The 23,674-nt window shown below is 36.8% G+C and overlaps 1 protein-coding gene across 6 annotated transcripts in view; it reads left to right on the top strand.

Annotated features, from left to right (window-relative positions):
- IDE (insulin degrading enzyme) overlaps positions 1-23,674 on the top strand; it is a 98,169-nt gene that overhangs the window by 43,466 nt on the left and 31,029 nt on the right. For all 6 annotated transcript variants that reach the window (XM_088128987.1, XM_088128989.1, XM_088128988.1 and 3 more), the window contains 7 exons: positions 5,626-5,718; positions 6,537-6,628; positions 9,742-9,822; positions 11,976-12,079; positions 15,964-16,066; positions 17,108-17,230; positions 20,361-20,443. In XM_088128987.1, the coding sequence (XP_087985113.1) occupies positions 5,626-5,718; positions 6,537-6,628; positions 9,742-9,822; positions 11,976-12,079; positions 15,964-16,066; positions 17,108-17,230; positions 20,361-20,443 (679 nt within the window). The remainder of the gene's footprint in view (positions 1-5,625; positions 5,719-6,536; positions 6,629-9,741; positions 9,823-11,975; positions 12,080-15,963; positions 16,067-17,107; positions 17,231-20,360; positions 20,444-23,674) is intronic.

Here is a 23,674-nt window from a genome sequence, read left to right as displayed (position 1 = left end):
GCGTTTCTTCTGGGAAAGTATTACATGCTCCTTTCCCCATCTTCTTGAATATAAAGATCTAGCCAGTAGCATCTCTGCAGTGGCCTCACACTTAAACATCACACCTGGTTTTATAATGCAGGACTCCTTCAGGAACCTTCTAATCTCATTGAATATCTTTTTTTTCTGGAAGTGAGGCCAATTTAAATATTAATACAATGAAGAGGATGCCGAAGGGTATGTCTCATGGCGTGTGAGAAATATGTGCAGACCAACATGAGCAAGTAGAGGCCTCTGATCTAAATTGAAAAAGTTATTCATTGTTCAGTAGTCAAGGAGACTGGGTATACCAAAACCACATGCAAAGACTGGCAAGTGCTGAAACATTTAACTTACCAAATCAAAAGAAAAACTGCTCTAGCCAACCAAGAGCAATCAAAGGCTGGAAATCTGGCTGATTTAGTTAAAAAGCTAGCTAGGAAAGATAAGGAAGTGTATTGGAAAAAAGCAACAGAATTAGAAGAAGCAAGAGGAGAAGAGGACTCAAAAAAACCTTTCTTTAGCTTATGAAAGAACTGATGACAACATATATAGCACCTGTTAGTGATATTATCACAGATGAAAATGGTGGACTTCTACCAGACAAGTGGATTAGTGAAAGAGACATTTTAAGGAGCTTCTAAACCACCCAGCTCCAACAGCACTGGATGCTAGTAGTATTAACTACAATTCAGAAATAGAAAAATCAATATACTCTGTAGATGAAGGCCTGCCAAGACTGAACAAAATCCCAAAAACCATTAGATGATTTAGAAGGGAGTAGGATCAGACAAGCTGGGCTAGAAATATATGACTGCCATGATAACCGTAGTCCCTAGGATAAAATAAAGTAAGTCTTATTCAGGAAAATGTGGGAAATTGAAACATGCTAAAGAATGGGAAATAGCAGTTATCATCTGTGATGGAGTTAAGTGACCTATAAATGAAATAAGTAAATAAGTCTCTTTACAAAGGAGAGGTAACGAAACTTGTAGCAATAGCAGACGTATTTTTGTGCTGAATATTGGATACAAAATTATGGGAAGAATACTTCTCAGTCAACTGCTATCTGAAAAGAGAAAATCAAGCTGGATTTAGACCTAGGTGTAGTTGTGCTGATCAAATATTTGCAGTTCAGCAACTATTAGAATTGCAGTTTAAGTTTTATCAGAAACGCATATAGAATTTATTGATTTCAAAGCAGCATTTGGCATCATAGACTACTACAGCATTTGGGCAACTGGTGGAGCACCACAAGAAGTGACACATCCTTTGAAGCGAGCATCCAATATTTGTAATGTCCTTTCTAGCTTCCAGAAATGAAAAGACATAAAAACACAGCACAAAAGTCCAAATATACTGCAACAGTGCGACCAACTCTTCTTTATGGCTGTGAGACACAGCTTACTAGAATCGAAGACTAAAAAAATCAGACAACCAACTACCAAAACTGGCTTTCACCAGTTTCAATGAACTTACATGGAAATGCTCCCATGGTGGGGTTCACATTATAATGAAAAGACTAATTCAAAAAGAAGCAGAAGGCATTGTATTGAAGCCTCTGACCTTTAGTAGGAAAGAACATAGCAGTAACTGGTAAGTTCATCTAGCTACAGTTGCTTTAGTCACATGCAGTAGATGCAAATGATAAAAGAAAGTGTCAATGGTGAAGGAGGTAGCTTGCAGCAAGCAAGTTAAACATGGATAATGTACACATTAAGGATCTTTGACAAACTTCAGAACAATTTTACTCTTATTTAAAGATTAGTTTACATTTACATAAGGATTAATTTACATTTGTAAACCTGAAGAATACCTATTGTTTATTTTCATTTTCAGGCACAGTAGAAATACCTTCCCATTTTATTAGACAGCAGCTGCTTTCATTTTTTAGTACTTCCTTTGATCTAATTATAGGCCCCCAAAATGTTCATAGGGATGATGGTCTCATATGGTCCATGTTTTCATTTAGGACAATTACTAGTTTTAGTTGCTGTTTCTTAGAGTCTGCTACATTCAGCATATACCATGCTTACATCAGTATTTTGACTTGTCTATCAACTGAGCTATATGCTCCTTCCAGCTTTCCTGCATTCTTATTTTTTAAGAGCACACTTGGATTTGGACCTTATTAAGTGCCTTTTGCCCCAGCAGAAGAGCATGATTCCTTTTAATCATGATATATGATGGCGATTATCATTCTCAACTCAGTGCTATTACCTGGTTCTTGGTCTTGTGGTATGTTTTGAATGCAGTCCATTCAGTGATGGCTAATGATTTTTTAACATCAAGTAAATTATAAATGAAGCATTTTCCTGTTTCCTTTGACTATGTTGTTTCCTTCTCTGGTGGGTAGTGATCCATACTTGGAATTCAGAATATAACTCTCTTCCCCCTTGCACCATCACCACCAATGCTTTTTCAAATAGATGGCAATTCATTGCAATGGTTGTATTTTCCAAAACCATCATATTCCTGAGGAACACTGCCATATCAGTTGTCTGGAACTTCTAGCTGTAACGAAGGCACCTTATGCTTTTGAGTTCATCCTTCAATGCCATGTCATACAAGTCATATTTAACATACCATGGTATCATACATAACAATCGGCATGTGTGTGCATGTGCATGCAATTGATTTTGAGCTTCTAGGATATCTCTATTGTTCAGAATGTCTTCCCAACAGTGAAATACTGTGTAGGTCCTGACAACACATTGGCAAATATTCTCAATGACTAGTAATAACACATGAGTATATGCTCACCTTATGGTGATTCACAACCTCTTTGCCCATTGGAGAACCTCTTCTGTTGATCTGTTTGCACAACATGCAACATTTACTGCCGTTAAGTCTGCAGCAGGTCGTTCCATAATTTAGCCTGTCTTGGTAATGTCTTCTGAAAGGGACCAATTTATAAGCTTTCACCCATTTCACTTCTAACCAAGATATGCCTGGCGTATGTATTTTGGTAACCTTCTCGTAGTCAGAACAGCCATAGATCTCCATCCTCTTTCATCTGGTTTTGCCTTCCACAATGGCAGGACTTAGAACCCCTGTATTATGAGCTGCTGTATCACCTGAACTAATATTTCTATACCTCACAACTTGATTTCTTCAGCCAATAATTTTTCAGTAGAGATTATGACAATATTAGAAGCCATCCAACTATACTGTAAATATTGTTTTGTTTTGTACATTTCCAGATGTTGGTATCTCTTCACTCTTAGCAACTTGTATTTTCTTCCGTAAAAGAAAAATTTCTGCTGTGCACAAAATAGTAGACAACCATTCCATGTTTTTTCATCCCCTGATGAAATACTTCCTGAAGGGTTTTGCTAATATTTACCATTGGAGAACACCCCCTGCTATGGAATGTATTTCTTTCGAAGCTGAAAACAGAACTCTTTAAACCACTTGCAACGTGAATGTTCAGTTACTTACTTTTAAACAATGCTCCTAGTAACTATTATTTCTTCCTGTGCCCACTGTGTATCCCTGATTACAGGACTGTTTTGGTCCTAGGTAACTGAGGGGAAAGCCAATATTTTGCCTTAAGGTAAATAGGTAAATCCTATCAGAAGGATAGACTTTCTGTTTAAACATTTCTCAGTTAGAGAAGATTCCCAATTGGACTTTTTTGCAGGCACATGACATATATGGGAATCCACAGATGGTTGTTCAAAAAACTTAGGTATTGGTAAACAGGCTGTTCTTATTCACTATTAAGGATTGATTCTTGGAGCCTTATGTTGAATGAAATAATTCTTCACTGTATTGTCAAAGGCTTTCACGGCCGGCATACGATGGCTGGTGTGGGTCTTCCGGGCTGTGTGGCCGTGTTCTTGAAGTTTTGTTTCCTAACGTTTCGCCAGCACCTGTGACCGGCATCTTCAGAGTGCAGGAGCACAGGCTACCAATCCTGAAAAATACAGCCTGCAAAAGGTCAACGAACTCAGCTCAACCACCAGGACATGTGAACAGTTCACACAATGAACTTGCTAATCACCCCCAGCAGCCCCTCATTAACAATTCAATAGAAGAAAAAACCCTCCCTAATCCCCAGGAAGATACACACAGATGCTGACACCAAAACAAGCAGCCACTCAGTAACTCAACCCCCCCACACACCCCCAATCCCCCCCTTCCCCCCCCTCAGATCTCTATAAATACCCCCAAAAGGGTCACATCACCCTGGGCAGAGAGAGAACTGCTCCTGTCTGTGCTCCTGCACTCTGAAGATGCCGGCCACAGGTGCTGGCAAAACGTTAGGAAACAAAACTTCAAGAACACGGCCACACAGCCCAGAAGACCAGAAGACCCACACCAGCCAATTCTTCACTGTGTTGTAAGACACAGATGTATGCATCATTTCATCTACATCACATGAAAAAATACGATGGATAAATTCTAAAATTGTATGTGTTTATGCAGTGTTGATTATTGCATATCACACAGCCTGATTCATGTATAATATAGCTAAAAGTGTATATATCAAGAGAAAACTGTTCTGTGTTTTTAAAAAATGGCAAAATGTGGAAAAAAGGATAATGAAGTATTTTCTAATATTTTAGTTTAACGTAATCCACAAAATGTGAAAGAAATTGGTTTGGGAGGGGTGTACTGGATCAAAAAATAGATGAACATGTGAAAAGGAGAGAAGCTTATCCCAGTACAGGCAAATGCTGATTCTCTAAAATTCATGAACACGATAAAACTGTTAAACTAAAGGAGCTGATGAAGTTGATGCTTCTGCTTCAGATTAAAAGATAAATGAAATGAGACAAAATTTCATGTGGCAAAATTTCTAAGCCTTGATTCCAAGTCCCTCTAGTTTCCTTCTAATATATAGTAGAAGACTAAATGCACAATATAGAAGTTGATTTCTTCTGTTTTCAGGGTTAACGTTTCACCTTCTTGTTTCTCTTAAACAAGCTTCCATTTGTAAAATAGTTAAAAAACACTTTAAAGTATATTAAATCAAATTTCTATTCTCTAAATAAGATGGACATTTTAACTTTCTACTTATGCCAAAGGTATACTGTACATAATATATTTTAAAAAGTAACAGTGTCTTAATTTTCATGGTGTGCAAAATGTTTGGATTTACCTTGTCTTGAGTTCAAAATATATGTTTCATATTCAAAATTGGCTGATTCAGTCTTTATAGAAGTGTTTTGAGCTTGACACAGTTCTGTTTCAAAGATCAAGACACACTCAAAATGATGGAAATGTTCCACACCGAACATGAAAACATATTTCAAAACTTGAAACTGGTGTTTTAAGTTCAAATTTGGCACACTCCAATTTTTTTTTAAGCTATAAATGATTTTTAAAAGTAATTATTGCATATATTTCACATTTTCCCTTAATTTGCTTTTTTTCTGAAAGTTGGAATTTTCACTATTTTTTCCACTATTGCTACAAATTTTCTGGAAATTCATTATCTCTGATAGTCACATTCTATCAGATCCATTTATGATTTTCTGTCATGGTGTGTGAAGGCTGTTAACCAGAAATACATATATTGTCAGTGTTTGCTTAAAAATAATATAATTTAAAATAAATGCAAACAATCATGTATGAATATTTAATGTGCTTTTATCATAGGCTGGGTAAGCACACTGGTTGGTGGACAAAAAGAAGGTGCTCGAGGCTTCATGTTTTTTATCATTAATGTTGATCTTACTGAAGAAGGACTGTGTAAGTGGATCCCTTCAGTCATTTTGCTATGCTACGGCTCAAAGTATCATTTAAATAAGCTTCTCTTATAAGGCCTTTTATGTATCCCACAGAGAAAAATATTCTGTAGTAAAATTTAAAATTTTAATTGGCTTTAATCACATGCAGTTTCATAGGTACTATGGCAAGAAGGATTCTTCTTATTTTTTTAAATGCTGCTAACACTGTTCTATGCGCTTTTTTCTGATCCTACAAATGTGGTGATGATTCCCTGTGTTCTAAATACTGCTGGCAGTTGCCACCTAGAAAAACAGTTCTTGACAATCAAATTGGTTTGAAAACTGTCTGAAACTATGCTAAGATATCCTTTTTCCCCCTAATCAATCAATTAATCAAATCCATCACTCAGAGATCAACAATAACTGACCAGTGAATCTGAGTGATTGCAACTTTTGTATGTCAAAATGTTATAATGTGCATTGTTTCTCCACAATGTTATACTTATCTCTATATCTTACTGCTATGTACGTTAAAATAGTGCTTTTAGAAATCTATAATATTCATTTAACTCAAATGACTGAGTTGCAGGCTTGATGTGAAGACATTTTTCCAATTCCTGCCTCTAATAACAACTGCAGAGACATTATTTAGATAAGAAATAAGCAGCCAAAGAAAGGGCTAAGTGCCACTTCCCAGAGCATCCCTGATGCTAAAAGCAGTCATAAGAGCAGCTTGTTGAAATATAGTAACAACAACAGAGAGTTGTAATCCTAGAACTTTTATGACATTTTTGCTTTGACCAAACAAAACTAAAAATCTTGTATTTTTTTCTTGTATAGTACATGTGGAAGATATTATTTTGCATATGTTTCAATATATTCAAAAGCTACGCACAGAAGGACCTCAAGAATGGGTTTTTCAAGAATGTAAGGTAAGATATCTTTATGTAGTTATTTCCTATTAGTTTAAGGAGAATAACAAAAGTCTGTCATTTTAAAGGCAGGATTGAACAGGTACACTCCTTTAAACATTTTGGCTTGGTATTTCATGAAAGTGAATCCTAGAAAACCTATCACGAATATATTAAGGAAGTGGCATCAAAATCTACAAAGGCTATTATAAGTTGTTCTTTATTCCCAAGGAGGTGAGCTGATACATCCAGCTCTAAAGCTTTTTGAAGCTAAAACCCTAGCTTAAATACTCTTTGCAGCTCAGGTGGGCCTATATATGAAGACAATACAAACTAAGTTTTTAAGGTTTTTGTTTGCCACACCATGGGGTATCCCCAAGACAGTATCAGGCTTGAGTCTGGAATGCTCAACATGGAACACAGGGCATGAAGATGATTGGTGACATACTGGTAAAAAAAAATCAGTTTTTTTTCTTACAGGGTTGCTACTGCTAATCTTAACTAACAGTTAATTTTCACTGTGAACAAAGGGAGTAGAGCAAAACTTAAGAACATCTGGAGTGCCTCTAGATTCCTTACAAACCTTGGACAATGCTCAGACCAAAAAGCTGGTGCTACAAAAGTTGAATGACATTGAATGTCAGTCCAAAGTCAGTTCACTCTCTCAAAGCCCTAGAAGCATCCTAGACATGGGGTTCTGGGAGTCTTCCTTTAGCTTGAGGAAGAGCCTTTTCAGAGCCAGGCACAACCACCTCCCATCCACATTATTTGTCAGGTATGCCAACATTCCTCTGTCTCTGCACATTTGCCCTGGTGATTCCAGGGAAATTGATACAATCCAACGTGTCCTTTTATATTGCAATTTTTATAAGGCTCTTTGAAAGGACATTGTATCTTCCCCTTTTATTAAATGCCCCTGGGAGATGATTTTTATACCCTCTTTTTACTTTGAGCCTCACATTGTGAAACCACTTATCTGATAGCCATATTTATTGTGGCAGCAGTTAAGACAAAGCAACAGTTAACATCAAATACATTCTGACAATCTTTTATCTTTTTCATTTAACTGTTTTTATTTGGTTGTCTGTACTGCTGATCTTGGGTTGTAAATAAAGAGAGGTTTATACAGATATTTAGCCTGTTGTAAAAAAAAATAATCACAGAGATTACAGCTAAACAGATGTCCATATTATTTTATCAATTCATCATGCAGACATCTCATATTTCTATATGTACCTCAAATAACTTTATAAATGTACATAAAGAATTAGATAAAGATCTATGACATCTATGGGAAGCTATTAAAAAAGGCTCCAGCTTCCTTTCTAATGCTGACTTGGTTTTGCTGCTTCCCTTTGCTTATCTGTTCCACTCACTAACTTTTCTGTTGTCTCTCACTTGTAATTCATTGTGTTCACCACCACTTTCTCAGTTCTTAGGAAAATAGGACAGAGAAAGATTTTTTGGCGATAATGTGTATGTTTATTCTCTCAAATTGGTGCATATTCTCAGTAAATCTAAAATGACTCTCCCATTAGATATACAACGTTTACTTAAAAGAAGATGGCCCTGAATTTAAGACAGGCCTCTCAAAATAGAAAGATTATCATCTTTCCTGCCTCACTATAGAGAAAAATACTATATGTTCTCCAAGAATCCTATCTTTGTCAAGGATTGCCAACTATCATTGAAAGCAATCCTAGATTTTTTTTTTTTACCAGATATGTGTACATGACACTCTTGTATATGTACGTGTATGTATGTACTGGCCAGAGGTCACAAAACGGCAGCCAGGACAAAAAAAAAAAAAAGAATAACTATTTAACTAAAGTTAATTGCTTGTAAAATAAGGCATCCTTTTTGATTCTCCCATCAATGCATAAAAACTATTGTCTTATATACAGACAATTATCTCAAACACATATACATTCATACGCTCACATAGAAAGAATTTGTTTGTGGAAAACTGAGTTAGCAAGAATAACCTATGCATGTTGATAGTAAACCGCACTGAATTCAGTGGTGGTTACCCATACATTAGTTTGGATCCTTCCCTATTAACATAGTCTTAGTGAATGAACCCCTCATGTATAGAGATAACTATTTTGAAAAAAAAAAAATCTTCCCAAGTGGTTAAATGTAAAGAAGTATTTTAGGTAACAGTACTGTATTAAACTAATACAGCCTTCCCCAGCCTAAATGTCCTTCAGATGTTTGGATTTCAACTCCAAGAATGTTTAGCATTGTACAGTGGTACCTCGGTTCATGAACTTAATTCGTTCCACGATTCTGGTTGCGAACTGAATTGGTCGCGAACCAAATCAAATTTCCCCATAAGGTTCAATGTAAATAAGGTTAATCCGTTCTGAACCATATGTATTTTTTTTAACCACAAAAATATGAAACAAAGTACAGTACAGTACAGTATGAAGAGAGAGAACACTAACCTTGCTTGAGGTGACACCAAAACGCTTCACAGCAGGTGTCTGTCTGCGACCACGATCTTGCCTAGAGGAACCCACGACCATGTGTCAGAGCAGGGAAGATGGCCGTGGGTCGTGTTCGTCACCTGATGCGGAGTTCGCGAACGGAAGCAAAAATTTGCGAACGCTGCTGTTCACGAACCAAATTGTTCGTGAACAGAAGCGTTCGTGAACCAAGGTATTACTGTACTGGGGAGTCCCCAGAATGGGGAAGACAGAACTTAAAGAACATTTTTCAAGGAGTATGGTATTTATGTGGTTATATATATAGTTTATCAGACTGCTAATGATCCTACTTTAATTCTGAAGAACATGACCTTTTTTAGGTGTTTCAGAGGATTGACTCCATGTATTTATTTCAGCTTTCAAGTAACTTGCACTTCAAGCCTTACATTTATTTATCATTATTATTGGTGAAATCTGTTTTCTTTGTATCCATTTAATGCAAAGAATCATATTTTTGTTTACTGTGCAGAATAGGCCATTCATAATAATGTAAGCAGTCTTCCAGTTCCATTCATGAGATTAATCCTGAACATCAGAAATTAAACTAAATCTATGTTTAAGAAGAATTTTTTGTAATTTAAAATACTAATCTGCATTTGTGATAGCTGCAGGAATATTTTGACTTTATTTTCTTTCTCTTGCTAGGATCTAAATGCTGTAGCATTCAGATTTAAAGATAAGGAAAGACCCCGAGGTTATACATCAAAACTTGCAGGGATGCTTCATGTAAGTTGCAACTTACAATATAGAACTATTTATGTTTTAAGACTTGGTATATACCCTTAGAATATTGTATTTAATATTGTATTGTTTGTTAATATTTCTGTGACTTTCCGGAAAAAGTTATTGGTATCAATGGCACTTGTAAGCAAAGTTTTCCCTTTGGTCCTCAAGTGGGCAAAGATTGCTAAGATTGGCAGCAGGGGAGGCAATAGGGCTGCATGTTACTTTGAATGCATATCCATTTCTGTGCAGGTTCAGGGCTCTTATTATAAAAGCAGGGTCCAAATTGCACGGAGCATTGTATTTGGGTTCAACCAAATGCAAATACAATTCTCATTGAAGCCTCTGAGTGGATGAGAGGTGAGTTGAGAGAGAGGCAAAGCCAATGTCAGTGTCTGGTTCTTCTTGTGGTTTGAATCTTCCATATGTTGCTACTGTAAAGAGTGGTAGTTGATGATGGCTCAGTGATCAATCTCCTCATTTTCTGGGTGAAGAAATAAGATTGAGGGAACTGGGTTGCTTATTATTAAACAATTCTATAACATTCTTTTTTCAATCAGAGGTGATTTGATTATGTGTTTACCTGCATAGTAAATAGGTAGCATGGTTTTACTATACACTGAAATATATGTTCCTTAATTAAAAGCTTTCATTTTTTTCATAGTCCTATTTATTAGACTTTACATTACAGTATGTATTGGGTTTTACATTATGTTAGTACTGTCATTGTGAGTTTAATGCCTGAACTTCTAGAGTGGAGGTAGGGCAATCCTGGGGGTGCATACACTCCCCCAGCACCTGTTTGCAGTCCTCCAAGCCCTCTCAGAGTGATTATTGCTGTTTTCTGTTGGCTCTACAAGACATTAGAGTAAGGATTAAATCAGAGGGGAAATTGGTATTGCAGAAGTTTAAAGCATTCATTTTACCTTTAAATTTTTGAACATCCTCCCCACAAATTCAGGCTGAGTTTTCTCACTTTGGGGTAGTAGTAAGAGGCAAAGCAACATGTTAACCCTCCATAAGCTTTAAAGCATCCATTTTGTCCTTGAAAGTCTTCTAGCCTCTCAATTTCAGAATGTGAGTGAATGAATGAGTCCTGTCCCAAGCCACGCATGCACAAACACTCATAGAGGTGGTTTCAAACTTTACTGAGAAGCTTGTGAAGCAAATAAACAAGCAGCAAAGGAAATGTGAATACAAACACACGCAGTAGAGAAAACAAGTCCCCAAAAGTCGAGCAAGCTTGCCTTAAGAGAGTTCAGATCCAAAACAGCAGGCACAAGAGTCATCAAGCAAAGTCCAAGGGTCCAAATGTTGCAGAAAGTTCATTAGCCGGTCCAGTTCCAGAGTCACAGTCACAGGGTTTCAAGTTGGGAGTCAAGGTGCACAGAGTCTTGGTAAATGAACAGTTGTTGCCAACAGAGAGGCTTGAGCTTGCTGTTCTTCTTAAATAGAAGCAATCCCAGTGTTGCTCATTAGGAAGGACACGGCTCCTTTCTTACAAGGAGCCTTGCAGAGCACCTTTGCTCTGTTCTGCTCTCTGCATGGCAAGCCCTTGCTCTGGAAAGGGGTGGCAGCTCAGATCCCCCATCTACAGAGACCAGCGACAGCTGTGCCTCCTGGTTCCTGGATAGCATAGCCTCTACTGCCTGCAGCTTCTCAGGCGTTCATCTGGCAACTCTGGAACTGGCTGCTCATTGTCAGTCTCCTTGTCAGAGTTTGAGCTGGCCCTGACAGAATGAATGAACAAATAAATGAATGAATTTTCCACCCAGAAAAAATTATCCATCTCCTTTTAAAGGAAACTCTACAGTGGTGATAATAAATTAATTTGCAAAGCAAGTGTGGTGACCATACTTTCTCCTACATTTATTTATTTTTTTCCCAGAATTAATAGGTAAGTATTTTCAAAGGATAGTATATATTGAAAAATCTTATTACTGTTCCTGGAATTGAATTATTGTGTTACCATGTAATTGCAGAGATGTCCTCTAGGGATCAGCATATACTGCTTTTTGTCCATTGTCAACATGATAGAATGGATGTTTTTCTTTCTGAACTGTTAATAGATCTTCTAAATGACTCCTTCTATAACCATTATTGAGCACTTTTAAATCTTTTTCAATCTAAGCTAAAAGCATAACATTTTATTTTAGTACTATCCTATTGAAGAAGTACTTGCTGCTGAATATTTACTTGAAGAATTTAGGCCTGATTTAATAGAAATGGTATTGGACAAACTGAGACCTGAAAATGTCCGGTAAGCTGTATTGCCATATTCTAATGTATTACTCTGATTTATAAATGGAACATTGTGTTGCTTATTGAAAGGTAAAGATTATATTTCATCCCAAAATAACAAAGATTAACTAACATATCCTAAAGTAGTTCCTGAAATGTGCCTAGTTTTAGAAAGAAGACGCTTGGTGCAAACATAGCATGGGGTAATAAATTAGGGGCAACAGTAGGTAGTAATTTTAGTTGTGAGAAGTATATACTTTTCAAATATGATTTTTTGGGGCTGTCATTCAGCTTTAATACTAGGGCTGTACAATACTTTGAATTTGATTTCAGAAAGGTGCTTCAGAACTTAAGCAAATGCAGCACTTAAGCAAATGCAGCACCTGTTGGTGACTCCTTAGACACAGTACCTGTCAGCAGCCAAATGCTTTAATGAGTTGTCAGCAGGTGCTGCATTTGCACTCCTGCAGGCTCTGAAGCACCTTTTCAGAACTGAATCCAAAGCATTGCACAGCCCTTCTAAATAAATTTATCAAAATAAATTTATACGCTTACTGAGAAGGCAGTTCAGTCTAGTAGTTATGGCCCTGGACTAGGAGTGGGGAAACCTGAGTACTAGTCCTGGCTTAGGCATGGAAGGCAACTGGGTCACTCTCAGTGAGAAGGCAAAAACAAGCCACATCCAAAAATGTTGCCAAGAAAACTGCACAGACTTGACCAGGCAGTCACCAGGAATCAAAACCAACTCTAAGGCACCACCACACACACATAATACTAATTTGCATTCAGTCCTAGTGCTTTCACAGTTAGGTATGATTAAGAGGTGTGTCTGAATTAAACCTGAGAAGACTGGAAATAAGCAGCACCTACCTCCCTCTTTTATGAATTTGCTTCTCTTGTTTTTGTTATGATTAGTGTTTGCCCTCCAAATCAAAACCAGAGAATATGATTGGAAGTAGATTTCTGATTTGATTGGGGAATTTAATTTCTTGATTTGTAAATCTGAAAAAAAAATGCTTTCTCTTAAGTGGGAAACAAAAAAGTAGACCTCAACAGGAAAAAGGAAAATTATAACTTGTTTATCTTGCATTCATTCATTCATTCAGCTTATATTCATTGTTATTTCAGCTCAGGGTAGTGTACATGGTTCTCCCTTCTTTCATTTTCCCCCACAACAACAAACCTTGAGGTATATTGGGCTGGGAGAGAGCCCCAAAGTCACCCAGTGAACTCCTGTGTGTGAGGGTGACTTGAACTCAGTTCAGCTTCTTAAGCTCTGTATACTACCAGGTTTCTTTTGATGATCATCTGAACCGAGCCATCACATCTATTTAGCAAATATGTGGAGAACCATGTGTTCCCTTTTCACATTGTTGCTCTAGAGCAGAAGTGTACCACTTCCTCCACCTTGAGTCCCCTCCACGTTCTGTGTGGCATGTCGAGGGACACACTCTGAAATGCTTGGAGGGTAGGGAGCTTTAAAAGGTCAAATTGGTACCTTAACAACTCTTAAGACACCCATTTTTAAAGGTTTTTTTTTTTATCCCTCCTTTATTATTTTTATAAATAACTCAAGGTGGTGAATATACATAATACTCCTACCACCTCCTATTTTCCTCAGAACAACAACCCTGTGAGGTGAGTTAAGCTGAGAGAGAGTGACTGTCCCAAAGTCACCCAGCCAGCCTTCATGCCTAAGGTGTTTTTGCCTCTTAAAATCTCCCAGTACAAAAAAGCACACTTTTTTTTGTCCCTGGTAAGAGGTATTTGTTCTTCTCTACAGCCTGCTTTTTGAAAGAGAACAGGTGTAGGAAAGAAAAAAAGATGTGAAGAGCCTTTTGACCTTTATTTTACTTGTATTTGTTCAGTCTGCTCGTATTGCTGCCTCCAGCAGATGATCTATTATGGAGTGTGGTCCTCAACAGAAAAAGATTGCCTGTTCCTGTTCTGGTGGCATTGAGGTTCTGGAGGTTCTTCCCAACTCATCCATGGAATACCAGAACTTGAGGGAGAATGCCCCTGTCAGCCAATTTGACATTTGCTTTAGCCTCAGTTACATCAGCCTTACTGATAGAACAAGTTGCTCTGGATTTGTCCTACAATTTCTATAATTAGCTAACTGAAAGCAAAACAAAAAACTGCCCACTGGTAACAGAAAAATTGTTTTTATTGGCAATGAGTGAATTTATATGGAGAATGATGATAATCACTCATATTATCCTAACTATCACAGTCTTTTTAGGACAGCCATCTATGTTATAAAGATAGACTTCCAGCTATTGTGTAAATAATTTACTCTCTTTTTTTGCTGAAATCTTGATTTTTGGGGAGTGTACACTAGCAACATTCAAATAAGCAGCGTTCTCTCAATGTCAGTAATGGAGCTGTTACCATGGAAACTAATTCCAAAGGGAAATAAAGCTTCTCTTATGCTATTGTATTGTGCTTTGTATTCATACATAACATGCAAAAAGGCTATATGGGTTGCTTCATTTATTCCACAGAATATGCATCTTGATATTTTATTTGGCAGGGGAGAACAAGACTAAACTGAAAAATTGTAGCTAATTCCACTATTTGTTTAGTTCTGGCCATTATTTTAAGATTTTATTTGTATTTAATGTTCAAATTGATGAGTGTTCTGTCCATCCAAGTGTCTTATATTTTTCCAATTAAGAACTATTTGGCTCTGAGATGCAGAGTAATGTTGATAGTAAATGTTTTCTCTTGCATGTAATTGGCTGTAAAGATACTAATTACTCTTGATAATTTCCTTTTCCCCCCCATTTTAATGGGAAAAGAAAAATATCTTCTTATTAAAAGGAGGCACGAATTTTATTTGGTGAAAAACTTTGTCACATATTAAAACAGCTTGGAATATGGGAGAGAGAGATTTTGCTATGGATGGCCTGAGGCTTTTTCTTCAAATACCTATTTAGAATGGCTGGAAAGTGAATTGAATTTTGAATGTTACATAAGCTTCTATCAGATGAGGAGGAAATTCAGAAAGCATCCTTTAATTTAAACCAGTCCCCAGATATTTTTAAGAAGATCCTTCCCTATTGCCCCAGGAAGAAGTTGAAAGAGAGGAAGTAGTCAGAAGCTGTTACTGGAAGGGTGATTCAGCACCTTGGGACAGTGGTACCTGAACTACCATGTCCCACTTCCTTCCTGTTCCAGGTGAAATATTCTTGGTTGGGGGAAGGGCAGGAACAGATCTTTGATAGAGTTAGAATTTCTCAGAGGTCATCTAGTCCAGTCCCCTCCTTGATGCAAATTCTTTGTCTTAGTCTTCTCCCTTCTACAAGAATTCTTCTAGTATTGTTCCTCTTAGCAGATCCTAACCTAAGAAGGAATATTATTAGGAATATTATTCTGTTTTTACAATACAGTTAGGATAAAAAATTATAAATTGTTATTCCTTTGAGTTTACAGAAAACCTGAACCATAAGTCTCTACTAAATGCTCTAAAACAATGCTTCTTAAACTGGGGGATATTACCCCTGAGTGGTAATTTGGGCATATCCTGTGGGTAATGGAGCAATTTGTAATTGCCTGTTTGTGAGTCAAGGATCCAGTTTGTTGAGAGGCTTGTGTAAAACAACAGAGTTTTTTTTGTGGGAGCAATGACATTATAAGAGACTGGGAAAGGGAGTAATTAGGTCAAGCAGTTTAAGAACCATCGCTCTAACATATATTACCAGTTTAATGTGTTTGCTCAGAAGTTGCCAAATATCAGAGTATTAACAGGTTCATTAACATAATACTTTTAATATTAATGTGAACAGATTGTACATTTCTAAAGAAGTGTTCTAATGCATAATAAGTTCATTGTGCCAAAACAGAATTATTTGTTTGGGAGATGAAAAACCTTGGTTAGGTATATTTTTATTTTATTTTTAGGGTTGCAATTGTCTCTAAGACATTTGAAGGAAAAACTGATAAAAAAGAATGCTGGTATGGAACCCAGTACAAGCAAGAAATGATTTCTGATGAAGTCATTAAGGTATGCTAAGAATATTTATAGTGTCTTGTTTGTGAAAGCAGGCACAAATATGTATTTTTAAAAATATTTATACTGCTGCAAAGGAAACTATTTTAAATATAAATATCACCTATCACTTTTGTACATGCATTGCATAACTGGAAGTTTTTCCCTACCAACGTTATCTATAGGGTTATAGCCTTATTGCATTATGTTGATCTTGTTGTTCTGCATATTTATTAGTGTTTCCTTTCTTTAAAAATTAGATCTTTTGAATATACACATTTAAAATATTTTGTTTTCTTATCTGTCAGAAATCTTATTTGCTTGTCTTGATCTTTTATACTCCAGTGTAAAGAACTGAAAGTACAAATTCCACCACAATTCTATATGTATTATTTAAACAGTGACTTTAAACCCATGTTTTCTTTTGGACGTATGTTATCCATTTGGCATTCATATTTATATTTATTCATGTAAAATCTTTTTAAAAAATGTTCCTGAACAGATGTTCGAAGGAGAAATGTGTGGGAGGCTGAATTCATTCACCCCCTTTGTCTCTCAGAAAGCCTGTTTTATTATTTTATTAGATTAAAGGAAAACTCTGTGCATGCAAATCTAGCTGCTGGTCTGAGAGGAAACCCATGCACAGTGTGTATTACACAATAGTTGGTGTATGACACAGGCAGAAGTTGATTTCTATATGTGTAATACCTTTAACTAGACAAAAGAATTTGTGTAATTGAAGCTGACAAAAAAAAGCTACTTACATGATAGTATTTGTATGGAACAGTCTAGTAGGTCAACATGGTGGTTATAGTATGTAAACAATCCTCAGTTTATACATGTGCTATCATATTCTGCAGTATGATTACAAGGAAAATCAAAACAATGGACTGTGGCCAGTAACAATCATATATCAAATAATGTAGTACGTTAGCAACCATTTTTAGTTTCGGTTAGAATTTTGAGGAACACAAATATCTAAAAGTGATATTTAGCAAGGTTCCATTGCAATTTTTTTTTAAAAAAAATACTCTTATTTACATTTTTTTTACACAGAAATGGCAAAATGCTGACCTGAATGGGAAATTCAAGCTTCCAATGAAAAATGAATTTATTCCTACTAACTTTGAAATTATACCTTTAGAGAAGGATGCACCACAGTACCCAACTCTGATTAAGGTATATATAACTTCCATAGTTAATAATAGTGAATGTGATTTTATGCTAGTGGTGTACAGGCTAATTCTGAATCGAATCATTAGCTCCATTCATAGTCATTAAAATGTTTAATTTGAATCTCTAATGTAATTTGGAAATTCAGTTCCAGATATTTGATCAAATTGCACAGTCCTATTATATTCTACAGACAACCAGTTTGCTTTGGGCCCATTGCTCTGTCTCAGCCCTAAGAAGAAGGTAGTGGCAAGCCACTTCTGAAAATGTTCCCCAAAAAACTGCAGGGATTTGTCCATGTAATTGCCAGGAGTCAAGTCTGATTCGAAGGTTAAATACATAAATAAATACAAAAATCTATCTCTGTGCCTCTGCATATGTGTCTGTCTCGAGGAGCAGGTAGCAGTCATGGCTAGGAGGGCCTTTGCTCAACTTTGTATTGTGCGTCAGTTGCGCCTGTTCCTAGATCGAGGGGCTCTACTGATGGTGACTCATACCCTAGTCACCTCCTGGTTGGACTACTCTAATGCACTGTACATGGGGCTGCCCTTGAAGAGTATCCGGAAACCTCAGCTGGTACAGAATGCAGCAGCGCATGCAGTTATGTGTGTTTCCAGAAGAACACATGATACACCTTTGCTCCGTAAGCTGCATTGGTTGCCAGTCTGTTTCCGGGTCCAATTCAAGGTGCTGGTTTTGACCTTTAAAGCCCTACATGGCATGGGACCAGGTTATTTGAGGGACCGCCTCTCCTCTATTACATCTACCTGTCCCACAAGATCCAGCAGAGAGGGCATGCTGTGGGTCCTGTCGGCTAGGGAGCTTCATTGGCGGGTCCTAGGTGGTGGGCCTTTTCTGCTGTGGCCCCCGCTGTTTGGAACATCCTTCCCTCTGAAGTGAGGCTGGCTTCATCCCTTCCGTTTCTGGAAGTCTCTTGAGACCTGGTTGTGTAATCAGGCCTGGGGACCCCAGGGGACTGGCAAGATATTGAGATGGCTCCAGTGTAATTAACATCTGCTCTTCGCCTAATCTCTTTTTTATTTTGTTTTAGTTTTGTGCCTTTTATAATATAAAAGTTTTTAATATTAATAACAATATCAGTTTGTATATATTGTTTATAACTTTGTTGTATGCCACCCAGAGTCTCTTGAAATGGGCAGCCATATAAATATGACAAATAAATAAACATGATGTATGTACACACATATGTATATGTATATAAAAAAAAATCCCCTCTCACCCCTATGGACGGTATGTGTCTTCCTCAATCTGGGATCCTCTACCAGAGGCCTGCAAGTTTGAGGGTTCTGTGCAGTGTCTTAGCTATTCCTAGCACTGCACTCTTCTGGACGGAGAGCTCTGATGTTGTTCCTGGGATCTGTTGGAGCTACTCTCCCAGCTTAGGAATCACAGCCCCAAGTGCTCCTACCACCACTGGGACCACTTTGGCCTTTACTTTCCACATTCTCTCTAGTTCCTCCTTCAGGCCGTGGTACTTCTCCAGCTTCTCATACTCCTTTTTCCTGATGTTGTTGTCACTTGGCACTGCTACATCTATCACCACCGCTGTCTTCTGGTCCTTGTCTACTACCACGATGTCTGGTTGATTGGCCAGTACCTGCCTGTCTGTCTGGATCTGGAAGTCCCACAGGATCTTAGCCCTGTATTCTCCATGACCTTCTGTGGAATCTCCCATCTAGACTTGGGAGGGTCTAGCCCATACACTGTGCAGATGTTCCTGTACACAGTGCCAGCTATTTGGTTGTGCCATTCAGTGTATGTTGTTCCTGCCTGCATCTTCCACTCTGCCACTATGTGTTGGACTGTCTCTGAGGTCTCTTTGCACAGTCTTCACCTTGGGTCCTGCCTAATGTGGTAGACCCCTGCTTCTATGGATCTGGTGTTTAGTGCCTATTCTTGTGCTGCTATGATCAGTGCCTCACAGCTGTCTTTTAGTCAGGTCCTTTCTAGCCACTGATAGGATTTCCCAATGTCAGCCACCTCAGCTGTCTGTCAGTGGTACATCCCATGCAGGGGCTTGTCTTGCCATGGCACTTCCTCCACTTGAACTTCCTCCCATGTCTGCTGTTGCCTCAGGCATTCTCTCAGCAGCTCATCTCTGGGTGCCATCGTACTGATGTACTCCTGGATGCTCTGCATTTCATGCAGGACAGTAGTTTTGACACTCACCAGAACAGGCAGACAGACAGACAGACAGATATGTCTATGTGATGTGTGTGTATATGTATGTATACTTATATATACTTACATTTTTCAGAAACTTAAAAATATTAAGGTTATTTATTCAAAATTAAGCCTTCTATAATACTACTTGAATCAGTACTGAAATTAGTTGGCCAAAATGACAGAAAACAGTCAATCCAAAATTTTGAAGGAAAAAGGGGCATCTCAGTTCTTTATAGTCAAGTTTAAAATGGTTTGCTATAAATGGGCATTCATATTAGGTTGTATTTGGCTGAGTTACCCTTTACTGTTAATAAATCTTCAATTTTAAATAGTGCTACAGATGAAATTCAAATGGGAAGGAGTGTGTAACTTCCCTTTTTTAATAACGCCTTACCTCAATACAATGTGAATGAAATCTTCAATAAATAAGCTCTAACCTTACTTAAGATTCACCCATCATTGCTCCAGGTAGTCTTCTAGTCAAGTTTAAAATGGTTTGCTATAAATGGGCATTCATATTAGGTTGTATTTGGCTGAGTTACCCTTTACTGTTAATAAATCTTCAATTTTAAATAGTGCTACAGATGAAATTCAAATGGGAAGGAGTGTGTAAATTCCCTTTTTTAATAACGCCTTACCTCAATACAATGTGAATGAAATCTTCAATAAATAAGCTCTAACCTTACTTAAGATTCACCCATCATTGCTCCAGGTAGTCTTCTTTCCCTCCGTGTCTTCCTTTTCAAAATTATGATGGGTGAAACAATGAGATTCAATACTGTCTCTGTAGATCCTAAGACTTGATTTTTTTTTCTATGTAGATACAAATATACATCTACATAGAAAAAAAAAATCTAGAGTGAGCTCTGTATGTTCAACAAATATTAAAGAGATTAAAATAATGACAGTACAGGCTTTTAATGGAAAATATGCATTTTCTTAAATGCAGGATACTGCTATGTGCAAGCTATGGTTCAAGCAAGATGACAAATTTTTCCTTCCTAAAGCTTGTCTCAACTTTGAATTTTTCAGGTAGGCAAACATGTTTATATTTACATTTGTTCATATTAAATGTGGTACATTATTTTTATTTAGTAAACAGAATTTATTTGAAACACCTATGAAATTGCTCTCTTTGTATAACCAAAATTGCCTACCCCTACCTTCTGCCTCAAATCAGCATTCAGTATGTGCAACTATGGGGTAATTTTGTGCAGTTTTTCCCAGAGGATGAAAAGCATGATCCAGGAGCTTTTATTTGAAAGCTGAGGTCTGAATTCAGACCTCTCTATTCTTCTCATGTCTCCCCTCGAACCAGATCACAGTAAGTAGTACCCAGGTAGAGCTTTTCCACACATGAACAATTCATCTTGGATATGTACACATAAACTTACTTCCAGATAGATAGATAGATATATCTTCTGTTAGATTTCTGAAACAACAGGACAGATGTGTAGACCTTGTGATTGCTGCTGCCTTTTGGGATTTTTGGGATTTTTCCATCCTCAGAGATTATTCAGTAGATTTCTTCAATGAATCTTAATTTATTGATACTGAACAATGAGATCTTGGTTGACCTTATTATGCAAATGTAAGAACATTTAACTTACAAATTAATAGTGTAAGAATTTATTGTCATGTTAGCTAATATTCTAGCTGTTCTTTTTCTAGAAGTGTAATGGTTTTATCTTTCTGTTATATATACTTTTAAAAGGCATTAAAGAGGAATAATATGGAGCTGCTGGATTTGTCAGAGTATTAGAGTAATTAATACTTCCAGTTGGTTTATTACTGGTGTGTAGAGAGGAGGAATGGAGGAGGAATTATAACGTATGTTGCCTGAACCAATATGTAAATTGAAAAACAATTATACTTAAACATTTGTAGTTTTTCTTGATCTTTTCTGTTAAACTGCTTACATGAGGGAAAAGTTTACATAAAATGCATTCCAAGTGCAAAAACACATTGTAGTAGAAATATTTTGCATGCAACAAATGCATATACAGGCAGTCCTTGCTTAACAGCCTTAACGATGGTTCAAAGTTACAGTGGCCTCGGAAAAAGTGTTTTACAACCTGTACCTACACTTGCGACCATTGCAAACTATTGCACAACCCCCCGTGGTCATGTGATTGTGATTTGCAACCTTTTGTATGATGGTTGTAAAGGAAATCACTGTAGTCATTAAATGAATCACATGGTTGTTAAGCAAATAATGTGGTTGTTAAGCAAATTCCAGCAAAAAACATCCATTGGGGAAGCTGGATTCACTTAATGACCACATGACTCACTTAATGACTGCGGTGATTTGCTTTACACCCATCATACAAATGGTTGTAAAATTGGGTCTAGTCATGTACTGACTCGCTTACCAACCACCCTGCTTAACGACCAATTTTCTAGGCCCTATGGTGGTTGTTAAGTGAGGACTACATGTATTAAAAAGACTGAACTTGAAAAATCAATAAAATAAGTTTGGAAAAATGAGAAATTGAACAAAATTGAGCTTCAGATTTGAGGATCATTAATATAGACAATAGTTTTCAGAGAGAAGAGGATCTATTTTTGTGTATTACTGTAGTCTTTGGAATACGAGATTTTGCAGTACTTCAGAAATTGCATGTTGCCTGCAAGAAAATTGCTAGCTTGCTGTAGAAAATAATAAAATATTTTGAAAGTCTCTTTGAATGTCCAGTTCCTCTTGTCTGCATGATCTGATTTTCTGAAATTACCTTGTTCCAGTGCACCTTCTTTAGGGCAAATAACTATGTTGTACCTTTCCATTGTATATGCTTAAATTGTTCTATAATTCCCAACACATAGATATAGCAAACCAATCTTCCAAAACATGTGTCTCAGTTATATAGTGATTGAACACTAAGTTCAGAATTTATTAATATAAGCTTACCCTCTCTCCCAGGAAAAATTAGAAAACACTATTCAGTTTCAAACAAGTCAGTGTTATTGCCCATTTTAAGATCTTGGCTTTTGAAGAAATCTGAAAAAGAAATCTGGATGATTTAATATCCTGAAATGATAATTCCTGTATTACAGAATATTGTCTTTCTGATGAGACATAAAATAGAAATCGAAACTATTCCTTAAAGTGAGAGTTAGTTTTTGCTGAATAGTCTTTTTATTGTTTCCAACTTTTATGGCTTTACAAAAAGAAGAAAAATGTGAAAATTACAGGAACTTCAATAGTTTGAATGGGGATAAACTAGAGAAGAAACTATTGGACTGAGGAACAGCTCATGTAAAAGCGAATGCGTGTATTTGTGTATCTCTGTAGTACAGTCATTTTGTCCACACTAAAGTACCTTTTTTCAAAGAGAAAACAATGCTTCTATGGGGGTCAGGTAGCATGGATTTCTATATGAATTGTAGCACAGGAGTGGGCAAGATGAAAAATATACTAGAAGACAGGACAGTCACAGCTTTAACTGGGATTTGAACAAAGAGTAACATTGCTTACTACATTAGTAGATAGTGGTATACATCAATGGTTGGTGGTTGCAAAAGCCACTGTGCATTCAATCTACTGAGGTTTTTTCCATCTTCTATTGATACGACAAGCTTAAAGGTAGGTGTATTTCCTTTCTCCTCTGTTATCTGTCTGAAATAGGTTCTGTGGTTGTAACTTGTCCCTCTCTTGACCTTCTACATTGAGCATCAGCAGCTTGGTGATCTCCATATATTGGACCATTGAACAAGATCATACCTGCTGCTAAGAAAAGGAACATGATCTTTTAATTTCATCAGTCAAATTAATACAAAACTCTAAAGAGCTGTTTTGTGATCTCAGATTGCTGTCATTCACTAATGTGTGATTTGTCTTGTCCGCCTAAAGCAAGCATTTTCTGTTTACTTTTGTTAGATACAGTATAGACTTAGTGATAATGCTCCACATTTACTAAGCCTACACTTTGTCTATTTAAAGCAGAGGTATAATATAGATTTAGTGAATGTGGATAATCTGTGATCACAATAAATTATTCAAGAACCTGTGGGTTGTTCTTCTGGATTAGAAAGTCCACTCTTATCAGGAGAAAACCTTTCAAAGATGTGTTTGTATGATTCATGTTTGAATTTATTTAGAAGACCGTGTGAATTGCAGTATAATCCTATCCATAGAGTTACAATGACATATATTTACTAAAGAATAAACTTTATAGTCCAATTTCCAAATGGTATACTGTATAGGTTTTTAAAAAATCTTTGTTTCACTGAATGTTTAAATATGTGGTTACTGAGAAAGAAAAG

The sequence above is a fragment of the Python bivittatus genome, unplaced genomic scaffold (genome assembly GCF_059951505.1).
Source record: "Python bivittatus isolate LINGU-HERP-01145 unplaced genomic scaffold, Pbiv_v1 ctg000780_np1212, whole genome shotgun sequence".
In the NCBI taxonomy this organism is placed as follows: Eukaryota; Metazoa; Chordata; class Lepidosauria; order Squamata; family Pythonidae; genus Python; species Python bivittatus.
Note: the sequence above shows the minus strand (reverse complement) of the source record. Positions and strands in the feature narration are given on the sequence as shown.